Source organism: Globicephala melas, chromosome 17 (genome assembly GCF_963455315.2).
Source record: "Globicephala melas chromosome 17, mGloMel1.2, whole genome shotgun sequence".
Lineage (NCBI taxonomy): Eukaryota > Metazoa > Chordata > Mammalia > Artiodactyla > Delphinidae > Globicephala > Globicephala melas.
Window position 1 is genome coordinate 3310490 of NC_083330.1, and position 24021 is coordinate 3334510.

The following is a 24021-nucleotide window of genomic DNA, read 5'->3' on the forward strand; positions in this document are numbered from 1 at the left end:
TTTTCAATACTGTTTAATCTATTCTGGTTCCTTTGCCTTTCCATATAAATTTTAGAAAATCTTGTGTATAGCTACAAGAATCTTGCTGGGATTCTGAGAGGTATTGCATTAAATTTTCTATCCATTTGGGGAGAAGTAACATCTTTACTATATCCAGTCCTCCAATCCATGAACACGATGTTTGTCTCCATTTATTTACATCTTCTTTGATGTCTTTCATCAGCATTTTATAGTTTTCAGCCTCCAAATCCTGTACATTTCTTAGGTTTACACTTAGGTACTCTTTTTTCCTTTTGGGCAATTATAAGTAGTATTGTGTTTTAAATTTTGGTTTTCACACGTTCCTTGCTAGTATATAAAGTACAACTGATTTGGGCAGGTACTTCATTTTTATCGTGTTTCAGCTCCCAAGTTAGTATTAGTTTCATGCAGTCGGTTTTGTTTAGTTACCCAAATGTTTACCACTCTTTCCCCATTCTTTGCATCTCTCCTTTCCTCTGGCTCATTTTTCTTCTGAAAGAACACATTTTAACAGTTCTGTCAGTATTCTTTTTCTCATACACTTTCTATGACAAAGTGGTTTTCTTTTGCCCTCACTGTGAAATGAGTTGACCTCTGTAGAAGTTCCCAATTGTCCTTTTCTCTCCCACTTTGATGTTATTCCATTATCTTCTGACCTCTGGTGGTGTTTTTCTTAAGTATATGCTGTGTGACACTGAAAGCAGGCTCTCTCTGGTTGCTATTAAGTCCTTTTTCTATGGTATTCAGCTTTGCTTTGCACCATGAAATGTCTCTTTAGAGACTTAGTAGTTTATTTATACTCTTAGTAACATTTTTCTTCCTGAATCTGAGATTTCTTACCTTTCCTGAAGTCTGGAAAAATGTCAGTCATTGTATCTTCATATATTGCTTCTGTCCCATCCTCTTCTCTCCTGCAACTTCCATTACACTTTACGTCGGACCTCTTAATTTTACCTTTCTAGTCTCTTACCCTCCCCTTTTGCTTGCTGGGATTTCTCCTGAGTAAATTCCTCAGAGCTTTCTTTCATACACAATTTCACATACATACACGTCTGTTGTGTCTAATATGCAGGGTTTTTTAAATATTTATTTATTTGACTGTGCCAGGTCTTAGTTGCGGCATGCGGGATCTTTAGTTGCAGCACGTGGGATCTAGTTCCCTGACCAGAGATCGAACCCAGGCCCCCATAGTGGGAGTGTGGAGTCTTAACCCCTGGACCACCAGGGAAGTCCCTAGTATGCAGTTTAATTCATCCATTTGAATATTTTTTGTAGGTCAGATATTACAACTCAAAATCTGAAGAACAAGGAGTATGGGGTTTCAGCTTGGGAAGTTGATAAAGTTCTGGAGGTGGATGGTGGTGACCGTTGCACAACAATGTGGATGTAATGAATGCCACTGAACTGTATAATTTTAAAGTAGTTAAAACTGTAAATTTTGTTATGTTTTACCACAGTAAAAAATCTGAAGAATAAAAAAAGCACATCCGGGCTTCCCTGGTGGTGCAGTGGTTGAGAATCCGCCTGCCGATGCAGGGGACACGGGTTCGTGCCCCGGTCCAGGAAGATCCCACATGCCGCGGAGCAGCTGGGCCCGCTGAGCCTGCGCGTCCGGAGCCTGTGCTCCGCAACGGGAGAGGCCACAGCAGTGAGATGCCTGCGTACTGCAAAATAAAAGAAAACATATCCAAGGCCGGCCTTCTCCCCTCCTTTCCTTACCTGCCTCATCCTCTCCCCCATCCATAACCACTTTTATTAGGTTCTTCTTTGCATCCTTCTCGCATTTGAGGTTTTCTTTTAATGCAAATTCTAGTCAAGTCAAATATATGGTCTTATTTCCTCCCCTTTGTTTTGTACCTTATTTCTTCATCAATAATGTATTCTGAATCCTTCCCAAATTAATAGAGCATCCTCATTCTTTTTTTATAGCAGTGTAACAATCCATTGTGTAGGCAGAGGGTAGTTTATTTAGCTGGTCCACTTTTATCCCACGTTGGGTTGTTTCAAATATTTTACCATCATAAACAATGCTTCTCCATTAAGATTTTTCACTTGAGTGGTTATTTTTCACTTCTAGATGTTTTCTTTTTCAAAGCTGCATTTTCTTTCTTTCTTCTTTTTTATAAATTTATTTATTTATTTATTTTTGGCTGTGTTGGGTCTTCATTGCTGCGGGCGGGCTTTCTCTAGTTGCGGCGAGCGGGGGCTACTCTTGGTTGCGGTGCGTGGGCTTCTCATTGCGGTGGCTTCTCTTGTAGCGGAGCACGGGCTCTAGGCACGCGTGCTTCAGTAGTTGTGGCACGTGGGCTCAATAGCTGTGGTGCACAGGCTTAGTTGCTCCGTGGCATGTGGGATCTTCCCGGACCAGGGCTCGAACCTGAGTCCCCTGCATGGGCAGGCGGATTCTTAACCACTGCGCCAGCAGGGAAGTCCCCAAAGCTGCATTTTCTGATACTGTGTCCTTCTCACTTGTCTGTTCTTTTCTCTGGTTGGTTAACTCTCTCATACTATCTATCCTTTTAAAGTTCCTGAGAGCCCAATGATCCCTTTACCTTTTGTGTCATCTCGTGTTCCTGTGTAGGTAGTTCTCTCATAGGCTTCATCCTTTGGGGGTGTTCAGCTCACTTTTGGCAGGGCTAAAAGCTTCCCCATCGCTTCCTAGCAGTCAGACTTTTTTCCAGTTCATATGACAAAGAGCGCAGCCCTTAAAAGGGTGCTAGCTTCATAACGGTGAGTAATTTCTGAGACACCCCAAGTCAAGTGTGCCGTGTGGGTTTTAGGTCCCTTTTGAGTTCTCTCTGGGTACCGCAGGATGCAATTTCTTTAGGGCAAGCTGCTTTTTACCCTGGTTTATTTAGCATTTCTAGGTGTTTTGAATTATATGAAATATAAGTTTGTGCTGTATTTATTTAGTTATTCATTTATTTATGTTTAGAAGCATTTAAATTACCTCACAGGGGCACAGGGCAAGGCAGGGGACCACAAAGTAATTAAGGCACATCATTTTGAACCCTGGCTCTTACACATAATAGCTCTGTAACCACAGGCAAACAGTTCATCTCTCCAGGGATCAGTTTCCTCTTCTGTAAAATGAAGCTAAGGTTGATGTGAAGATTATATGAGTAAAGGATATAAAATGCTTAGTACAGTGCCTGCCTGGAATATATTAAGTACTTAACGAATAAACAAATTTTCACTTTTTAGTAAATTTTACGAATAAAATGGTATGTTGTTAGGAGGGTGTCATGTATCTACTTCTAAAAAGTAGCAATAAGAAGAACTTCAGCAGTAGGCAAACCTCCCAATGACTCACATACATAGACACTGTCGTTACCTGTCGACAGACGTAAACAATACCATGCTCTGACCACATCTGATTGTGAACCAAGAGTTTCAAAAGGATGATGAAATCAAAGATTATCACGTGAAATATGATGCTGCTGTGAAGAAGGATAAATCTAAAAAAGAGCTGTTGAAGAGAGCACTACAGTACAGAACTCTCTTACCAGGAGGGCAACCCCAAAATGGAACAAGCAGCCTCACAAAAAGGGGAGCTGTCACTTTATTCAAAAGCAGAAGCTGAAGGACTGCTTAAGAGGCAGAACAGACGGGATTCCTTCCTGGGAAGAGTTAGAAATCAGCAGTGAGATAAAAGGAGAAGAAACTACTTGGATAACTGATTTATGACACGAATTTAAAAAAATCCCATGAATACTACATGGAAGGAAAAGACAGAGCAAAACACCAAACTTCTTAAATAGGTTAGGAACACTGAAAATCAAACTGAAGATTTGTTCAGCTTGTTAATAACACTAAGGAATAGGAAGCCTGGGCCCCGCCTGGAGAGAGCCAGGCGGGGGCCACACCACCATCAAACTTCCCTCTCAATGTGTGTTCCTGGGATTACACTGTCGCTTTCCTCCTTTTCCTTACAGACAGCCATTCCAAGGAAATGCAAATGTTAAAAATCATATTCCAAAGAGCCAGTCACAGAAAAGTCAGAATTACATTTTATTTCACATTGATAGAAACCGTGAAAAAGATTTACATTTTCCCACGTTACAGCACATTTCAATGGAATATATTTCTTGCCATAAATTAGATCTTGCTGATTTGTGTAAGTGAAACAACAGTTTACATTCTTCAAGATAAAAGCAAAATGACTTAGTAAATGATTGTTTAAAAATTGTAAATCCAGACATAAACGTATGGCTTCATTATTAACATCCTACACTGTCTATACGAAATCATTTCCATCATCAAGTAGCACCCATTTATAAAGATGCGTTCCTAACGGTGTTCTAGTCAGTTGGAATACAGCAGAAAAATTAACAACAGTTCAGAAATATCAGGCGTACATTTTTGCTACATATTAAACTGGGTGGTAACTACACCATATGTACTGAGTTCTGACTAACTTTTATTACCCATAAACTTGTTTTCAAATAATGTTAACCAATAATCTGAAAAATCTATTTAAAATCAAATAATTGCTACTTTCATGTTTGCACAGAAACTAACTTAAAAAGATCCTCTCTGACTACAGTGAAAATTTCAAATAAGTCCACTGGCAGATAAAAGTAAAGCAAATTTTTCAAATGGATTGTTCATTTCCTACAGCAGTTGGTTTCAAACATATGTGCAAAATAAGTAAACTAAAACTCTACGCTATGAGGAGAATCATCTTAGAACAAATCATCTTAGAAATTACAGTTTGTAAGATCAGTCTTAAATATTTCGGAACATACTAGAATATGACCTAATTATTCTTTCAGTTAATTACAGAAAAATACAACCACAGAATTATCCTCGTTACCTGTAACTCTGCAGGCCTAAGCTGCAGACAAAGGTCCAGTTTAAGAAGTAGTGTAGAAACTTTGAAGGGATGCCTGGCTTCTTTCTACAAGTATAAATACACTTTCAGTGCCGTCACGTCTGTGATTCAGAATGTCAAATTACAGCACGTATTGACAGCAGACGTCCATGGCAAGTAGGCAATATTTGGTCTGTTATGAAGGATAAAAAAGAAGAAAGAACACTTTTCTTTTCTAGAGAGGAAAAAAGAGTATTAAATAGAAATTATATTCAGGAAAGAAAAACCTGGTCCCCAAAATAAGAGGGCCATTAATTGAAGACAGCAATATTTCTTTTTACTGACACTTAGAAGCATTATCCCTATTATTAGGAATAATGTAATAACACCTCATTCTTATTATGCATTATAATCATTAAGTACATATGAACACATATATAAAAATACAGATACTGCATGGTGACTAAGTAATTTGGGAATAAGTCCAGAGTCTTAAGTCACAGCACGCATAGACTTTTTATGTCTTAACTGCTCATTTATACCTGAGCAGGTTTTCATTAAGCATACTAATAATTTTCAAGTGATGTAATAAAAAATCTGGTTACAGTATTTTATTATTTTGCTGAATTACATATGAGAGAAAGAAGCTACCTGCTTCACCTATTTTAATACTAATATATTCTGGATAATGTTACACAAATACATACATAGAAACTTAAAAGATCATAAATTTCCCATGAGGAGATTTATTTAGTCTGTGTCATTGGTGTGTATTTGCAAAACATTCTAACACTGCAAACATCAGAGGTTTCAAGATCGGGCACAGAAAAAACTTTATACTCTATGACGATGATGCTGGTGTGCGCTTCTCCACAAGGCCTCTTAGTGACGTCAATCAATAGGAGGTAGGAGTTTATCAATGAACTGCTTGACATCCATCATTTCCTGTTTGGAATAAAGGGATTATTAATATGCAGTTACACAAATCAGAAATTAAATCCCCACTAAATACCACTAACTAAAACCACATTTTTACTACAATTATATAAAAAGTGGTGAAAAAGAAATGAGGTACCGATAGAAATTAGAAAACATTTCCCACGATTATTATCGTAATTCAATGATCACTCTCACGTATTACGAAGTCTTATGAAAATGGTCTGCATTTGCACTGCTTGAACAAAATAAAACACTGGGGGTGGCGGGGGGAGAGGAAGGGGGTCTAAAAGTGACAATAACTACACAGAGAAGACTCGGTATGTACACAACTGCCGTCAACCAAGTGTCCGTGCCCAGCTTCTAACACTCCCTCATTAGAATGAGATGCGAAATCAACAGTACCAGATGCTTTGTGCCTTTCCAAAGGATTCACACACAACCAGCCAGCTGAGGCTGAGGGGAGCAGGTCCCCAAGGCAGGCCTGGAGAGACGCAGAGGTGAATCCACCACAGAGGAAACTGCTCGACACCTCCCGCGTCTGGCCCAGCTTTCTCACTTCCCTCAAACACATCTCCTGCTGCCACCGCTAGACCCACACAGGAGCACGCAGGAACCTTCGCCCGCATCGCCTCCTCACTCGGGAAAGAAGGCACGGCACGGCGGTGGCCTGTCTCACCCGCCGTGTGGCCCCCACTGCGACCCCACCTCCTCCAGCCCCACCTCCTGTCCCTTCCTGCCCCGAACCGTCTGTCCAGTGTTCTCCAGTGTGGTGCACAGTCTCATCCACACACACACTGCCGCCTGCGTCTGCCCCTTGAAGCCTGTGTGCTGACTCAGAGGCACCGAGTCTGGAGTCCTGGCATCTGTGTGTTTGTTAAGCTCCGGGGGGGGCGGGGGGCGGTGGGTGTGCTTTGAAAACCACTGCTCTGGACCTTCAGCCCCTCCCTCCTGGTACCCGGCGTGTCGCCCTTTCTGGATTCAATGCATCATCAGGGGCTCAACTATGTTCTCAGTAACGCCTAGAATCCCAGGTTACCCATCTTTCTGGATAAGTCATATTACTACCTGCCTTCTCTGTCCCAAAGCAAATGATTTCGCCAGGCTGACAGGTGCAAAAAATGTTAACTTGGACTGTCTCAATGCTTAGCAACTGATTTTTTTTTTTTTTTTAGCAATTGATTTTTATTCTAGTCCTTTTCAAGCCTCCAAACCTATCCTGACAACCCTCATTCTTACGATCACCCGTCTCAGTGTTTCAGAGCACTTTTAAAAAACTCCTAATATAACACATACCACATTCTGCTTTCTATATAGTTACTTGGATATATATCCTTCTCCCTATTCAAAATTTTCATTTTAAGTAAACTACTTTAGATTTTAACAAAGAAATGATTTTATTTGTCCTTGAATTATTTACAGTGTTTACATGTAATAAGAAATTAGTGAATGTCTGTTGAATTAAGTTGCATAAACTTTGATCTAAGTCCTACTAATCTATGGTTCAATGTGAATTCATTAATTAACTTCTTGAAATCCCCAAGCAGTCAAATGTTATTTATCTTGAAAATATCACATGCAAACAGTTGCAGACGTGTCCCTATAATCACTGCTTCCAAACACTTACCTGTTGACATGAACTGTGCGTCATGCCTCCATAGGTTTTGAAGGTTACATTGGTTGGATTTACCAATGTCTTTAGCCTTTCAGCAGTAAGAGAACCAAACATTAGGGGAACTAAAGGATCCGAATCTCCATGGCACTGAAGAATAGAAATGTCTCTATTCACGCCACTGATAGGACCCTGCAGAAAACAGAACAGGACTATAGGACCATTTATCCAAGCGTGTGGAGCGTCATGCTTGGCACATACAACACGTGCTTGCTCACGTTACAGGTTATCTTTGGCCACAGAAATAAAATTCCTCCCATCCTTATACCCCCCCATCTCTTTATTTAGACTTTTATAGGACATATGATTACCCTGCCTTGTGCTGTATGTTTTCCTAATGAATCAGTTCCTTGAAACACATTGTATCCTAATCATATGTTCGGGTGGCTGGACACAAGAAGTATGTTTTAGCTGAGTCATGTTCTTTGCAGCTCTTATTTGATTCTTTCCTTTTATTTTTTCTTAAGAATGTGTATTTAATTACTTAATTAATTTTTATTTTTGTCCGCGTTGGGTCTTCGCTGCTGCACGCGGGCTTTCTCTAGTTGCAGTGAGCGCACGGGCTTAGCTGCTCCGCGGCACGTGGGATCTTCCTGGACCAGGGACTGAACCCGTGTCCCCTGCACTGGCAGGTGGATTCTTAACCACTGCGCCAACAGGGAAGTCCCTCTTATTTGATTTGAATAAGAAAGTTAATAAACAGCACTTACTATGTGCAAGACACCAAAGGGTTACTATATAGTGATAAGAAAAAACCCCTAGGTTTAAGGATGAATTTGAAAATAAAATAACACCCGCGTCCCCCATGTGTGCTATATGTTGCTTTATACTGTTGAGTATCTAGAAATTACATTCTACACTAGAATTCTGCCACCAAGCAATGAACATACTGGGCATTCAAAAGCATCATTTCTATGTGTAAAGAATAGCCCTAATTTTGATATGTATCTTAAAATGTACCAAAGACTTCAAATATAGAATTTATGACAGTAAGGGCTTCCTTCCTCCTTCCCTCTCCCTCCCTTTCTTCCTTTCTCTTTTTAAGGACTCATTTCTTATTCTATTCCATGCAACCCACGGTAGAGACAGTGCAGTATACAGGTAAAGCCTAGCGACAGTACATCACACAAGTCTACGGCATTTCTTTTTAAAAACGGGTGACTGATGTAGACTACGGGCCTTGAGTGACACTGACGTGTCACCGTAGGTTCACTGGTTAAAACAAATGCGTCCTGTGCTGTGAGATGCTGATGGGGGGCTGTGCGTGGACGGGGACGCGGGTATATGGACACCTTCTGTACTTGCCGCTCAATTTGTTGTGAACCTGAAACTGCTTTAAAAAATTAAATTTATTAATAATCATAACGTGACGGTGTCCTCAACATCATCTGCCATCCCTCCGCTCAGTGACGCCGCGCTGCAGGCGTGCGCCAGGCACCTGTGGAAAGGAAGCCCGCAGGGGCAGCCAACAGCTGAGAGCGGTGACGCCAGCCAGCTTCTGCTGTGTGGTCAGTGCCGTGTACAGAGACAAAGCTCCTCCCTGGAAAGACAACAGGGAAAGTCAGTGGGACACAAATTCTGCCAGCAGCAACGGGAGTGATGCTTGTTCTCAACACCATTCATAAAAAAATCGAAGCGGGTGGCTGATGCCCAATACAATAGGCAAACTGGTAGAAATACATGCACGCCCCGCCGTGTCCACAGGACCTGACTCTCCACGGTGAAGACCGTCGTGAGACCACAGCGACTGCCCAACCAGCCAACAGCAGAGCCCGCTGCTGCCCTGACAATGCCGTACGGAAGTTCCGAACTTATAGTTACTGTTTTCTTTGTTTTGGCTGCACCATGCATCAAATGGGATCTTAGTTCCCCAACCGGGGATCCAACCCACACCCCCTGCAGTGGGAGCATGGAGTCTTAAGCAGTGGACCACAAGGGAAGTCCCCTAGAGTAACTATCTCCTCCTCAGCAAACACGTAGGACCAAAATCTGGTCTTAAACTGGTATTACTTTCCAAAACAAGAACTCATGAGAAGCCCGCGGCGGACACCTCTGGAGCACTGGCCGCCAGCTCACAACACCCGTATGCTGGGGCCTGCGTGCCCTCTGACCCGTGCTGTTACCAAGACTGACTCTGCTCCCCTCCCAAGGACGACCCCACCATCTACTCAAGAACGGGAACCACTGAGGGATCCTTGAACATGGGGTGCGGCTGAAGCACCCCCGACCCAGGGACCAGGACAGATGCAGCGGCGGTCAGGAAGCGGCCGGCACAGCCCCTGCGCTATGCAGTGGCGGTCAGGAAGCAGCCGGCACAGCCCCTGCGCCGGGGTCGCTTTGTGGGAGTCCCTACCCTGATCTCACCCCACTGGGATTACAGGGAAGTCCGCAGGGCTCGACCACTGAGAATCTGTGACAAACAGAGGGAAGGAATTCTCCTGTCTTCGACCTTTTTATTCCATTGCTCGTCTGCTCCTGGGAAGGGGACTTACACCTGCGTTTAGGCAGAGTTTCGTTCAGAGAGGTACAGAGTGTTAACTCAGGCCTAACTGCATGTGTACTAGCTATTTTAGAAAAATACATTCCAGGTTCCAATCAGTTTCCTTAAAAAATTGACTTTCAAGACATAATCTATAGGGTGAAGGCTATCACTGAAGAGAGAAAACTAAAAAAGGAAAAGAGCATGACACACTCTCTAATTAATCAATCATTATTTCTGGTCCATTCAAACTTAATTCAGCATTAACAGTAAGCAATATATCAGATTCTAGAACATCTTCTAAAAACAGGACTCCTCCATAGAAAAACGATGGAAACTACAGACTTCTAGATAAATATACTGATGACGCCGACATATCACCCAAACTTTTATCTTACCTGAGAAAATCCTCCCAAAATAATTCTGTTAGAAGGAATGCCATTCTTCACCTCTTGGTCTATCAAAGCTTTTACTAAAAATAACATAAAAGTTAAATCACCAATACTTTCAAAGTTAAGCCCACTGATATAATTTAAATAGGAAAAAAATTAATAACAGAAAACCACAAAGTACATTAAAGGTCAAAACAAGTGAAAAACTTGGAGCACTCTATTAAAATACAAAACTAGAATGGATTTTCAAAAACTCAAGATTTTGCAGCTGTTACTTAAACTTAAACTGTTCAATTATTTGTTGCATAATCTGTAAACAAGTTTTTTCTCGCATCAACAGATGGGTACGGATAGTCCTTTATCCATGGTCCATTCTGCTCATGTACATTTTACAGTTCTTTCTCTTCAATGAACCATAGGCATTTGTACCTAAAAGCTGTTATTTTAAAATCGTAGGTAGTTAAGTAGTTTACATGGTTTGTGACTGACAGTGTTTAAACAGTTCACTATATTATTTTAAAAAAAAGAAAAAAAGACACAGTATACTTTTCCCTATAGCCAATAAACAAGGCGGGAGAAAAATCAAATGAATTCTTTTGTTTCTGCAAAATACTCTGACATGCATCATTAACTGTATTACTTGATTAACTCCTAGAATTTCCTTTTTCTTTATAATACTATGTTTTTGATAACTGCACCTTTTACAAATTTATCTCCTCTCATTTTTGACATATGTGTAAGTTTCATCTTCTTAAGATGAAACTTGCCAACTTTATATTTCCTTTTTACCAAAACCCTGCTTTTATTAGAACACTGCAAAAACCCCAAAGCCCAAATTAAACGTTTTTTTCTTTTTGTATAAATTTAGTTCTTAGTTAGAATAGGCTGAAAAGCAAGTGGTACCCTGATGAGTGTGTGGAAAACGGGCTAGAGGAGAGGACAGGAGTAGAGAGGTGAAAGCCTTGCTGAGAAGCCTGAGGCTTTACTGAGGGGGAATGCAGGGCCTGGGCGGGAAAGGAGATGCAGGTGGGCAGCAGCAGCCCTGCGCTGGGGAGGAGCAGGGAGCTGGGGCCACTTTCCCTCCGTTTCAAACGGCTTCACTCCTCTGGTTACACCAAGCGCTGAGATAAAGTTAAACCAGGTATGGTGACAACAGTCAGCTGTGGAGTGACGGGTCCTGATTCCAGGCCCTGGACGCACCCCGAGCCCTTTCTTCTTTGTTCACGGGCACATCTTCCCGGCCCCAAATGGAGACACCCCTCATTCCTAACTCTGGGCCTCAACCCGATTCTCTCCAATCAGACATCACGTCAGACACGAAGAATGCCACGGGCCAACCCTACCCGGGGAAGGGACTTTCACCCTGCAACCCACTGGGCCTGGCCGTCTGCTCCACAAGGCCCACCCTCCCTGACAACCCACCCCCAGACCTGACACGAGCTCTATTATAGGTTGACAAAACCCTAGCTCTAGGAGTGTAGCATTGATCCACTTTTCGATGGTCCTAAAAGTCAGTGTCCTTGGTTTGACATTCCTTAATATCCAATATGTTTTGAATGCATCTTCCCTGTCTTAAAGTTAAGAGTTCTTCTAAAAAATAAAAAGATTTTTAAAAAGGAACCTACCTACCGTTTTTGGTTTTTAAATGAGTTTTGAAAATTTCCAACACATGTGAAAATAGGAAGACCGTGCAGGGTTCCCTGGGTACCTATCACCTCGCGTCTGTAACGAACGCCTCACAGCCAGGCCTGCTGCATCGAGGCCACCAAGTCATCACCCAGGTCATGAGGGAGGCCGGCCTGGCCACCGCGCTGTCTACTTGTCAATGTTGCAGTACATACGAGTCAAAGACACACGTGCTTCTGGGCACGGGCTAAAACCAGACTTCTCCCGGTAAGTTAGTGTTCTTTATGCTTTCACCCCACACGTAAGCGGGGTTACCATGTTCATAAGCGAGGACGTGACTGGAGACCCTGCAAAGCAGAGCTCATACCGTTACAGGAGTGCCCAGTGAGATGATCTGTAGGAATCGCCTGGCAGGTCCAGTAGTGTTCGAGCAGGGGCCCCTCACTAAAACTAACCATTACCATAATTTTCGTTATATATCATGACATCATTGGTAGCCTTATCTATGTCCTTATTTCAAATCTCTTTAATGACAATAACTGGTCACAGCCATCAACCATGCTGCGATTTTCTCCACTGGCCTACGTCAGTCAAAGCAAAACGACGCATCCGACAGCACTCAAGCCTGACAAGTGCCGTTCCTCCCCACATGCCTCACCTTCACGGGCCATTATTAACGAGTCAAACAAGACAGTGAGCCATCAGAAAGGAAGGACAGCACCACCTGCGTTTACATAGTATGTAGTATTTCATCAACAACAACAGCACGACTGAATCTACTATAAAACTTTTCTTACTTACCACTTTCTGCTGCCTGTTTAATTCCAGTTTCATCTTCCTGTGAATCTGGTGAAAGCCCAATGATGTCAAACCTGGAAAATAAGGCAAAATTCTAAAAGAATCATTCAATTCTAAGAATATCTACTCTTGATAAGAAGATGGTAATTTTAGAGAAAAAAGGCTAACCAAAGATATTCTCTAGAACATTAAACTCAAATGAAACTGTTTCTGGGGACTTCCCTGGTGGTCGAGTGGGTAAGACTCCGTGCTCCCAATGCAGGGGGGCCTGGGTTCGATCCCTGGCCAGGGAACTAGATCCCACCTGCCACAACTAAGAAGTCTGCATGCCGCAACTAAAAGATTCCACATGCCACAACTAAGACCCGGCGTGGCCAAAATAAATAAATAAATATTAAAAACAAAAAAAACTGTCTCTGGAGGCCAAACGGTCAACTTAAATGCGTGAATGTGACATCCTGTAAGTTCCCCTCACACCAACTAGATACAGATCGTATTAAAAAGTCACAGTACCATGTAATTTTAAGGTAGAAACACCTGGAGAATGACCTAGTCCAACCTGACACCTGACAGGAGTCTCAAACCACAGCCCTAAGATCTTTGGAATAAACTCCAGCCCCTCGCTTCCCTCCTAGTGCATCGTAAGTCAGCCGTCTGGAAAGAGCTACTTCACCACGGCACCTGCGCACGCGCGGCCCACACCTACTGCACACAGGCCACCTCCATCCACATTCTGCAAAACCCGTCACCACGCACTGCAGCGACCTCAAACCGGAGGCTGGGGCCCTCCTTTGGCCCCGACTACCTCGCTACCCGCTCGGTGCTTCCACTATGGTCTCGAGCAACGTGAGGTAGAAACTTTGCTTCTGGACAGGAATTGTGCCAGAGCGGGAAGGTGGAAGAATCAAAGGTCAAGGGAGGCAGGAACCTGTAAAAGTTGCCAAGCAATGTCCAGCAGATAAAAACGAAGGTGCAGGGTGGGTTCGAGGTGAGTGGGAACAAGCAGAGGACAAGGTGGCGACAGGCTGGAGTCCCCAGGAGGCCTCAACAGGCAGTGCAGAGACGGGGGAGCAAACTCCCAGGGGGAACAACTACGCTTGACAGTCAGGTCTGAAGTAAGTGCCTTCAGAGATGGAACAGTTCCAGACGACAAAGCCCAGGGGATGCTGTGGGTGCCTGAAGCTGAGAGAGGAAAACGTCAGCGGAAAGAGAAGAGTCCAGGAAGTGACAAGCCGGTCAAGGCTTGTGAATGGGTCACTGACATTGGATCCCACAGTCACCTGAAAGGTAAGACGGTGGCAGGAGCTAGAGGGGAAAGGGAAATAGGAATCGGGTGTCAAAGTCATCAGTTTTGAACAGACCTGACGGCAGATCTCAGAGCAGCAGGAAGAAAGCATGGTCTGTAAGTGGCTCAGAGAACAAAGAACCGACTGTAAAGCACACAGGGAACGCCTGACATCACGAATGTCTCGAGAGGGCTCAGCAGGAATTGCTTTCCTTAAAAACTGGCCAGCTCTCCAGGAAGGCAAGAAGGTGGGAGGTGGAGAGGCCACGGCTTCACCTCAGTGGATGCCACATGGGCGCACGAACACGTTTGGGTACTGAAATCAACAAAGGTTTATCAAGCAGTGAGAGGTGCTCTCTGCGGTATCTCTATCCACCCACTCTCTCCTGTTTCTCTACCTGTTGGTGCAGCTCCTTAAGATTTACCCCAAATCTAACATATAAAACCTGAAATAGTCGAATAAAGGTTAAATTTATATAACTTTGCAACTTAAAAATAATTAATTAAAAATTGCTATATGCAAAAGCACTTCTGATTAAAAAAAAAAGTATAAGTAAAAAGTTCTTATTGAATAAGTGAAGTCTTACTTACCAAGAAGGCATGGCCATGTTCATATTTAATGTTACAGGCATAACTGGTCTACATGGGGAAGAAAAAGAAAAGGAAAAATAAGTATAGTATACCAAAGTACAAAACCTGATAAATTCCATCAACTGAAGATGATTACTTGAGGCTCTCACAAAATTGAATGCTACAATTTGAATAGATGAGCTGCTTCACTGCACGTACACCTGCACAATTCTGTTCTCCACACCCTCCAAATGGTTCTCAAGACAGAGCCGCAGCTGGAATGGACTAAGCTTGGCGAATAAACAACATCTTCCTTCTTCAACATCTTTATTTGATACTTTCAAACCAGACACGAGAAGGAAAACAGTAACCAAGACAGATGGAAATTTCTGAGACTCTGACTAAGGGGCTAAGGACACAAGCAACTTACTGCACAGGAATGGTGACATCAATTCCCATAGGCTCAAATTACATTTTTGCTTATTTTCTAGTTCTTAGCTATGTACCTGCTTGTTTAAGAGACCTCTAAATAAATAAGGGAAATATAAGTCTTGCCTAAGTGTCCATTATACCCAACTCAATTCTGTGATGAAAAACTTGCTGGACAACCTGAATGCAGCTAGGTACAAAAGGAAAGAAAACCAAATACACTCTAACTACTCTCACCACCATCCTCCTGACTCATGAAACAAGTTTACCTTAGAGGTCACAAAATCTTAGCAAAATTTCCACGAAAACATAAACTTCCCTAGGTTGGGAAATAGCCTTAAACTAAATTCAATCTTGGAGCCAATAACAGTGTAGCAGAAATTCCAACACCATCAAGAATTCTGTCTTGCAGACACAGAGAACAGACTTGAGGACACAGGTGGGAAGGGGAGGCTGGGACACAGTGAGAGAGTGGCATGGACATATATACACTACCAAATGTAAAATAGATAGCTAGTGGAAAGCAGCTGCATAGCACAGGGAGATCAGCTCGGTGCTTTGTGTCCGCCTAGAGGGGTGGGATAGGGAGGGTGGGAGGGAGACGCAAGAGGGAGGGGATATGGGGATATATGTATATGTATAGCTGATTCACTTTGTTATAAAGCAGAAACTAACACAACATTTTAAAGCAATTATACTCCAATAAAGACAAAAAAAAAAAAGAATTCTGTCTCTGGCATGAGTCAGATTAATAAGGACACCGCAACCCTTTCAGGATAAAAAGAGGGGGGATGTTTTCTTACGTAATCTCGTATTTTTCCTCTTTCACATTTATCGACTCTGCTGCTACGACCACTTCCGAGGATAAATTACTAAGCTATCAGCATGTATCTCACCCCACCTGCTTCTTCATGGCTACTGCTTCTCAGCACACTTTGACCTAAGACTTGTTCATCTTAGTGATTTTCTGAGTTTGCTCAAAACTTACTAGTTTCTTTCTGACACCGACAAATGTCTTCAGAATTCAAAACCAAACCTAACAGTCTCCAGAGTCTGTGCTCTTTCCACGCTGCATCACATTGCCTCGAACTGATCAAATTTAGGCGTGTTTTCAAGGTAGTGGAGATTTCTCCCAAACCTGATAGGTAAATCCCCTTCAGAGACAGCTCATGGATGTCCTGAGAACTTAACAGCACTTGTATGTCTACAAAAATTTTTCTGGCTGTGAGTTCAACTGATCTCCAAGAGAGCATTATTTTAAATTTCTCAACAAAAAGGATAAGAAAAAAATTCAACGTAACCAGGACACATTTTAGTTTCACAGAACTTACTAATCTTTATTTTGAAGCTGAACATTTAAAAGATAAAAATTAATTATATTCAAATGCTTTGCTGGAAAAGTAAAGCTATCACGATTGTTCCTCTCCAGACTCTGAATCCCAAGCCTGAAAACTGAAAACACTTACGCGTGCGGGCAGATGTACTTGATGTGGGCGCTTCTGATACCTGCAAAGGCTTCTGCCCACCCATGCCTGGTGGAGAAACCACATGAATAACGACATTAGATACTGCTTTAAATTCCAGTAAGTTAATAACAGAAGAGTAAATCTGTGAGGGTAAATTTCAACCCCTTAAAAGACCACCACCAATCTAGAAACAACCCAAAGCTTATGATTTCAGCTTCACCTGCGGATAAAAATGATCTCTCGTGATTCCTGAAGAGCAGTGTTTTCTCTTGCATATACTTCACTGGGCTTTATAATTTATAAAATACATTTTTTAAATCTCTTTATAACCTCCCAACAATGTGCCTAACAAAGTAGGCAAGACATGATATAATTCATTTTATATGAAGAAAAAATTCTCAGAGGAGTAAAGTAAAGCAGCTGTCTGATATTTCTCCATGCTTACTACACCATTAAAAATAACAACCTATGGGACTTCCCTGGTGGCGCAGTGGTTAAGAATCCACCTGCCAATGCAGGGGACACGGGTTCAAGCCCTGGTCCGGGAAGATCCCACATGCCACGGAACTAAGCCCGTGCGCCACAACTACTGAGCCTGTGCTCTAGAGCCCGCGAGCCACAACTACTGAGCCCACGTGCCACAACTACTGAAGCCCGGCACGCCTGGAGCCCGTGCTCCACAACAAGAGAAGTCACCGCAATGAGAAACCCACACACCGCAACGAAGAGTAGCCCCCGCTCGCAACAACTAGAGAAAGCCCGCGCACAGCAACGAAGACCCAATGCAGCCAAAAAAAGAAAAGAAGTTGAAAAAGTAACTTTAATTAACGTTCTCTCCTTATGCGTATATGTACATATATATGTTCAAAACAGAATATGAGGCGTCATCAAAATCCTTCTGGCCAGAAATAAACAGTTAATCTTTCTACGTATTTCCTTCCAACTTTTTCCATGCATATCACTTGAGAAATAGATTTCACAAGAATGGAATGATACTATACATACATACAGCTCCCTGTGTCTTTACACTTGACATTACACCTGATACTTTCCACATTTTACCTCTATTAGAGGGTAAAATAAAGGTAACTTAAGACCTTTTTGGATTAAATAGTTTTGAAATAAATGTTAAATGCTTTTCTATTAACTACTTCTCTATTTTAATCCACCTTCCCCCAAAATGTTAAGGAAATACAGAAAACTTAGTAACATTATGAACATTAACACTTATGTAACACTGCACTGAGTCAGGCACTATTCTAGAAGTTATATGTGGGTGCGTGCATGTGCGTATGTGTGTTTCCATGTGGGTTCGTGTGTGTGTGTATGTGAGACTTTAGTGTGAAAAGTACAAAACACGTTGAAAGAAATGAAAGAAGATCTATGTAATGGACATCCTGCATTCTGGAAGACTTAATATTCTTAAGATGGAAGTGCTCCCCAAATGGATCCACAGTCAATGCAATCTCTACGAGAATCACAGCTGGCTTTGCAGAAACTGACAAGCTAACTCTAAAATTCATTTGGACACTCAAGAGACCCAGAATAGCCGATCTTGAAAAAAAGTATTGTTGGAGGACTCACACTTCCCAATTTCAAGTTACTACAAAGCAACAGTAATAAAGATTGTGACACTGAAAAGACATACAAATCAACGAAATAGATTTGAGAATACAGAAATAAACCCTCACATTTATGGTCAGTTTATTTCTGAACAGGGTGCCAAAACAAATCAATGGGGAAGGAATAGTCTTTTCAACAAAAGTAACTGGAATAAGTGGAAACCCACGTGCAACAGGATGAAGTTAGACTCCTACCTCACACCATGTACAAAAATTAACTCAGAATATAGCAAAGACCTAAATGTAGGAGATCAAACTATAAAACTCCTAGAAGAAAACATGCGAAAATCTTTGTGACCTTGGACGTGGCAATGGTTTTTTAGACGTGAAGACAAAAGCACAAGCAACAAAGGAAAATACTTTAGTAAATAATGAACGAGTAGGAGTCTTGGGTTCTAGCCCCAACTCTGTCTCTATCTAGAAGTGTGGCCTCAAACAGTTCATTCAGTCCAGTGGTTTTCAAAAATGTGTTGCCGTCTGGGAACTTGTTAAAAAGTCTGGGAACTTGTTAAAAAGTCTGCGTACGCTGGTTCCTCGATTCCAGCCCAACACCACAGGCTTTTTCCTAGTCGGTCCCCCTTCCCGTATTCGTAATTCCGCGAGAAAGCTGGCTTCAGCTCTGGCAGCTCTGGGCCAGCAGTGCAGGTTGGGACCTGCCTCCCCCCAGGTGCCCCACCCATAGTCATGCTTCTTGCGTGGGAACACTCCCTCCCCTCACAGCTGACCGTGACACCGGAAAGCACAGCTCTGACGAAGGGGAGCGGGGAAGGAGAAAGCCAGGCCCTCTTCATGGAAACCCCTCCCTCCCCTCCGTATATTCCAGGCGTCCCTGGTCTGTATCGCCCATCTGTGTGAGATTTTTCTAGGCCAGATTGTAAAAGTTTACAAAACAAAGTTTCAAAGGCAGAAGTGGTTAAGTGGGTCAGATCTTACTGAGAGGTCAAATAAGGAGAGGATTGAAAATAATACTGTAGACTGCCAACAAATAAATACCAAATGAAGGAATTTTTTAAAAGAGCATTATTTGGCAACCATCACAATAACAGATCCAGACAGCAATCGTTAATGGGTGCTAAATCCACAGGTGAAAAATTGGTGAGAAACAGATATTTTCATAAAATCCAAGTATCTCCCCACAAAACACTTTTTAAGTGCAATTATATTTATTAATTTTACTGTGGAGAAACCTGGCAGACACTACCTTAACCAGATAATGAAACACAGTATCATCAGCAAAGGCACAAAAATCAACACAGTGTGGTCCCAGGACCACCACAGCAACCTCTGCGGTGTCCCTGCCGAAAGGGAGACGTCACATAAACCCAAACTGAGGGACATCCTACCTAGGAACTGGCCCATAGGGGAAGAGTGTCAAGGTCACCAAAGACAAGAAAATGGACTGCTCAGGACTGAAGGAGCCTCAGGAGACGTGACAGCTCAATCTAACTTGAGATCCTGGACCCAGAAAGGACACCACTGGGTCAACCCAGGGAAAGGCAAGTGGGGCTGGTGGATGTGATGGTAGCTTCAGATCAGGGTTAACGGCCTGATTGATGGTTACACCATGGCTAGGTGGCCATGTCCTTGTACTTACAAAATACACACTGAAGCTCTATGGAGTCATGAGGCAACATGTCTGCAACTTATTCTCAAGCGTGTGAGAAATGTTAACAACTGCGTAATCTGAGTGACAGGTAGAAGGACCTCTAAATACTATTTCTGCAACCTTCATGTAAATTTGAAGTTATTTTAAAAGAAGTAGTTAAAAATTTTACATGACAACACAACGAGGGAATGTAACCCTCGAAGTAAATCTGTGAGTCCAAACTACACAAGTGGGGAGGGGCAAGCTAATAGACATCAAAGGAGTGGCAGGATTAGAAAATCACATCACAGTAACAACCTACTCCAGCAAGAATCATCCACAGACGCGAAAAATATCAGGTGAAAGTCTGATGTACGATTTGCATCTCCCCACGACTCACTCTACCTACACAGGGAGAGTAGGTGCCGTAGAGAGACCCAGAGGAAGAAAGAGACCACCTTTATCGCGTGATCCAGGTCGGCATCAGTAATGGGACGGAGCGTCCCACGTGCCTCCTGACGTGATGCAATGAACAGGCCGTACCATGTACATGGTGTTCGTACCAAAAATGCACCAGCTGAACGTCATCGTGAGGAAATGTCAAATAAACCTAAATGGAGGGACCAGCCTGATCCCTGCAGAAACGTCCATGTCACGAACGCCAAAGAAGAGCCGAGGGACTGTTCCAGATTAAAAGAGACTGAAGAGCCGCAGCAGCTCAGCGCAGTGCGGCTGGGATGGAAGTGCAGGCGGACAGGATTACTGCAAAGGACACGACTGGGGCAGCTGCCAAGGTCTGTTAGACGACAGACTAGACCGGATAACAATGTTAAATGGTGCTGAATCTCCTGAATTTGGTAATTTTCTGTGGTTACGTAAGAGACTCTGCTTGTTCTTAGGAGATACATGTTGAAGTCTGGAAATAAAGAATCATGGCATCGGCAATTTATTCTCCCAAGTTTTGGCAAACACAGTAACATATTCGATAGAGATCAGTGAATCTGAGTAGAAGGTTTTAAGGAATCTGTTTTATTCTTGCAACCCTTCTATAAATTTGAAAGCATTTCAAAATAAAACACTTTTAAAATGCTATCAAAAATAAATATGTATCTCTGGGTTGTTCAACTGTTTTTCACTCTCTTCTCAAGCATATTTGTATTTGAATTTTTTTTGTAAGACAAATGTAACATTTTCATAATCATAAGACAAGCTGTTTTTATTTTGGAAGGAAAACTGATCTTAGGCAATATAGTTTGAACTAACACATTTTATTATACATGTTATGCATAGAAACAATTTTGTGGTCAGATGTGTTTCCTGCAGAACTTTCCAGAGCTTTAAACATGCTAGTGCATACCCAGTAAATCTTCTACAGGAGACTATGCCGTATCATATTTCCTAGACACTAAGATATAATCTAAGTGGCACCACTGAAAAAAAGCCTTTTATAAAAAAAAAAAAATCACCACCACAATAAACACACATATCGTAAGATGAATACCCATCTCAGTAACATAAAAATGTGGGGGAAATGACATATTAGAATTGAGAAAATATAGAATTATACAGGGTCCCCCAATCTTATTTGGCCATCAGAGACTTTTCATGAGAACACAGACTGCAAGACCCAAGTTCCCAGACAGCACACACCTTGGTTGGTCCTGCAAAAAAGAACCTTAACCAAGAAAGGCAAAGCTGCCCATTTCCATAGCTGAGTCGCTTAATCCCTATCATCCTCTACGGTAACCTGACAAAAGAACTTTAGTCCTCCAAAAAGTAACTCAAACATTGAATTGCCACTTGTCAGATCGGCTGGTTCTGAATTTCGTCATGTGCTCATGGAAGCAATCTAGCGTCAGCTTTCTTTCGTGCCCTCCCCCAAAGTAAATACTGTCAGAACTGGAGACCTCTACTTCTTTATATAAACTTAATTCTTAGTCAAGATGTCATGGCTGCTCTTGGTGTTTTTAATCTCACATTGTTCATTTTTTTCATCACTTTCACTCTTACCTTTGGTCTAAAGAATCTGGCTAAACTGGGGTCCACAGAGAATCTTTCTACAACTGAAGATTTTACCCCCTGGACTGATTCTTCAGACCCTGAAGCTCTCTTTATTGGGAAAGTTACAGGTGAACTAGATCCTCCCTGGGTCTCAGCATCAAGAAGGGTTTGGTGATAAAACAGAACTCCTCTAAAACCTCTGTTTAGAAAAATAAATAAATAGTAAAGTAAGTCTGTCCTTTTCATAGGACTACCTGATGGCCAGAAACAGTCCTATAACCTTTCCCATAACTCCATGCAAGGCATGTGTCATGTACCTCTACTTGGGAGGCATAAAAGGATATTAGGAATCACTTTCAAGAATTAATCTGGCCCAGTGCCTCCTTGCAAAGATTTAATAGTTTCTTGGCTATCTTATCAAAATTTATCTTCACTTTTCCTCTAATTCTTCAATTTTGTAACAATGTTATAACAATAATTTGATCGAAGTTTCAAACAGATAACCACTGATTTAAATTTTAAAAAGCTCTCAATATAGAAAGAGACTGAGTGAAAGATAAACCATGCGGCTACAGTTAGCACAACAGAATGTGTTTGATAAGCCTCCAAACAAATCTTTGAGCTGCATTCCCTGCCCTTCAACGGATTTTTTTCTTTTAAGGGAACATCGGAGCTCTCATTCAGAATGTTCACATTGCTATTATCTCACTTATCAAAATCAACTAGTTCTTCTCAACCTGCCCTGAAATTTTACCTCCTCTGGAAAGCTGTCACTTGCATCTCTACAAACATACCTCCCATCTCTGGTATCCACTACACACGGCAACTCAAGGAGGAGTTTGCAGTTTTAATATGTTCCAGACAGAGGAGGTGAAGAATGACAAAATAAGAGGATGAGGGGAAAATTCTGGGGGTTTTCAAAAAAAGAAAGGATTCTATCTCATGACTGGACTGTACGAAATATGACTATCAATCTATTTTTATACAATCCTAGAATTCTTTGCTCGTGTAGAGTTGCATGACCCGTTTCATTAGGGTACTAACAATGGTACCTACCCTGTGTCTCCCAATCCATGAAGGAAAATCACCTAGAACGGAAGAGGAACAATGAGTAAGCAATGCCTAAATAAACCCAGCGGAATGTTACACACTCCAGAGCCCCAGTTAAGGTGGAGGCCGGAATCTCAGAACACTACCTTCAGCAAGTTAATCAATCTCTACAGACCTCGCGTAAGGGGCAAAAGCACTTAACGTCTCTCGGTGCATTTCCTAAGATAATTAACGTGGGATTTTAGCACTTAAAGAGGTCCCAGTTAGACAGGCTTCTGGGCAAATGATCACATTCCAAGAAAAATCGTTTTGTCTCTTTAGGGTCAAACCATGAAAGTTCTCACGCGTACAGTATAATTTCTCCATCCCAAAAGGGAGCTTTCCGGCGGCTAAAAGTAAGTTTGAGATCCTCACGCACAAGTTTCCTAAGGAACAGCACCTCTGTTCGAAAAGGACACTAAATCTTCAAACTTCTTTAACTGAGGACAGGGGTGCAAGGTGACACAATCAAGGCATCTACCTCATGCACAGACAAGGCAGCAACGTGCTCCAGAGCCACCTGGAGTTGGGGCGCCGTCCACTCAAGCGGGTGCCTCCGGGGTCCCGGGGCGGATCCGCGCGCAGGGCCCGGGGGATGCAGGGCCGGGGGCGCTGGGCCTCGGTGCCGCCCGCCCGCCCGCCCGCCGCGACCCCGCCCCCTCCGCACACAGCCCGGCCGGGCGGCGCCCACCACCGCGCCCGACCCCCCGGACCGCACGCCCCGTCCCAGCCCCGGCCCGCCGCCCACCGGCCCGCGACGCGACCCCTCGCGAGGCCCCCAGCACCGCACTCACCACGGCGGTGGCCTTCCGGACGGCGGGCACGATGGCGGGCAGCGGAGCCGACATGTTATTGCCGCACATACACCGGCTCCACCGACCGCGCGTCGGAAGCGGAAGGCGGAGCGGGCGCCTAGCCGCTGCCCAAGGGGGTGCAAGCGCCGAGTCCGGCCCGCCCACGGGCGCGCGCTCAGGCGCGTGCGCGCCCACGCCGCGCCGCGCCTCGCCGTGCCTCGCCGTACCGTCCCCCGCCCCGCCCCGCCCCGCCGGTCGCCCCGCGCGTCACAGTGCCCGGCCGCCCGACGCCGCGTTGGCCGCGGCAGAGGGCGGCCCGAGCTGACCTCAGGCCCGCGGGCCGCGCGTGCTCAGTGCGGGCGGCCGGTCTGGGGGGCGGGGCCGCGCGGTCACTCCCGACCCCACTCACTTGCAAAGGTCGGGAAGGACTGGACTTGGGGAGC

The 24021-nt window shown here is 43.3% G+C and overlaps 1 protein-coding gene across 2 annotated transcripts; it reads right to left on the reverse strand.

Moving 5' to 3' along the window:
* Window positions 1-4019: 4019 nt before the first annotated feature.
* Window positions 4020-23787, reverse strand: LYPLA1 (lysophospholipase 1). Of its 2 annotated transcripts, XR_004040243.3 has the most exons (10): window positions 23579-23774; window positions 22752-22783; window positions 16488-16553; window positions 14614-14661; window positions 12741-12811; window positions 10320-10393; window positions 8881-8982; window positions 7398-7574; window positions 5675-5779; window positions 4020-5027 (listed from the first exon to the last, which is right to left on the reverse strand). XR_004040243.3 is itself a non-coding variant. In XM_030859754.3 (9 exons), the coding sequence occupies exons 1-9, from the start codon at window positions 23645-23647 to the stop codon at window positions 5726-5728; spliced, it is 693 nt and encodes a 230-aa protein (XP_030715614.1). In that variant the 5' UTR covers window positions 23648-23787; the 3' UTR covers window positions 4020-5725. The 2 variants fall into 2 exon arrangements, 1 of the variants encoding a protein (XP_030715614.1); XM_030859754.3 differs by having other exon boundaries at window positions 4020-5779; window positions 23579-23787.
* Window positions 23788-24021: the final 234 nt, after the last annotated feature.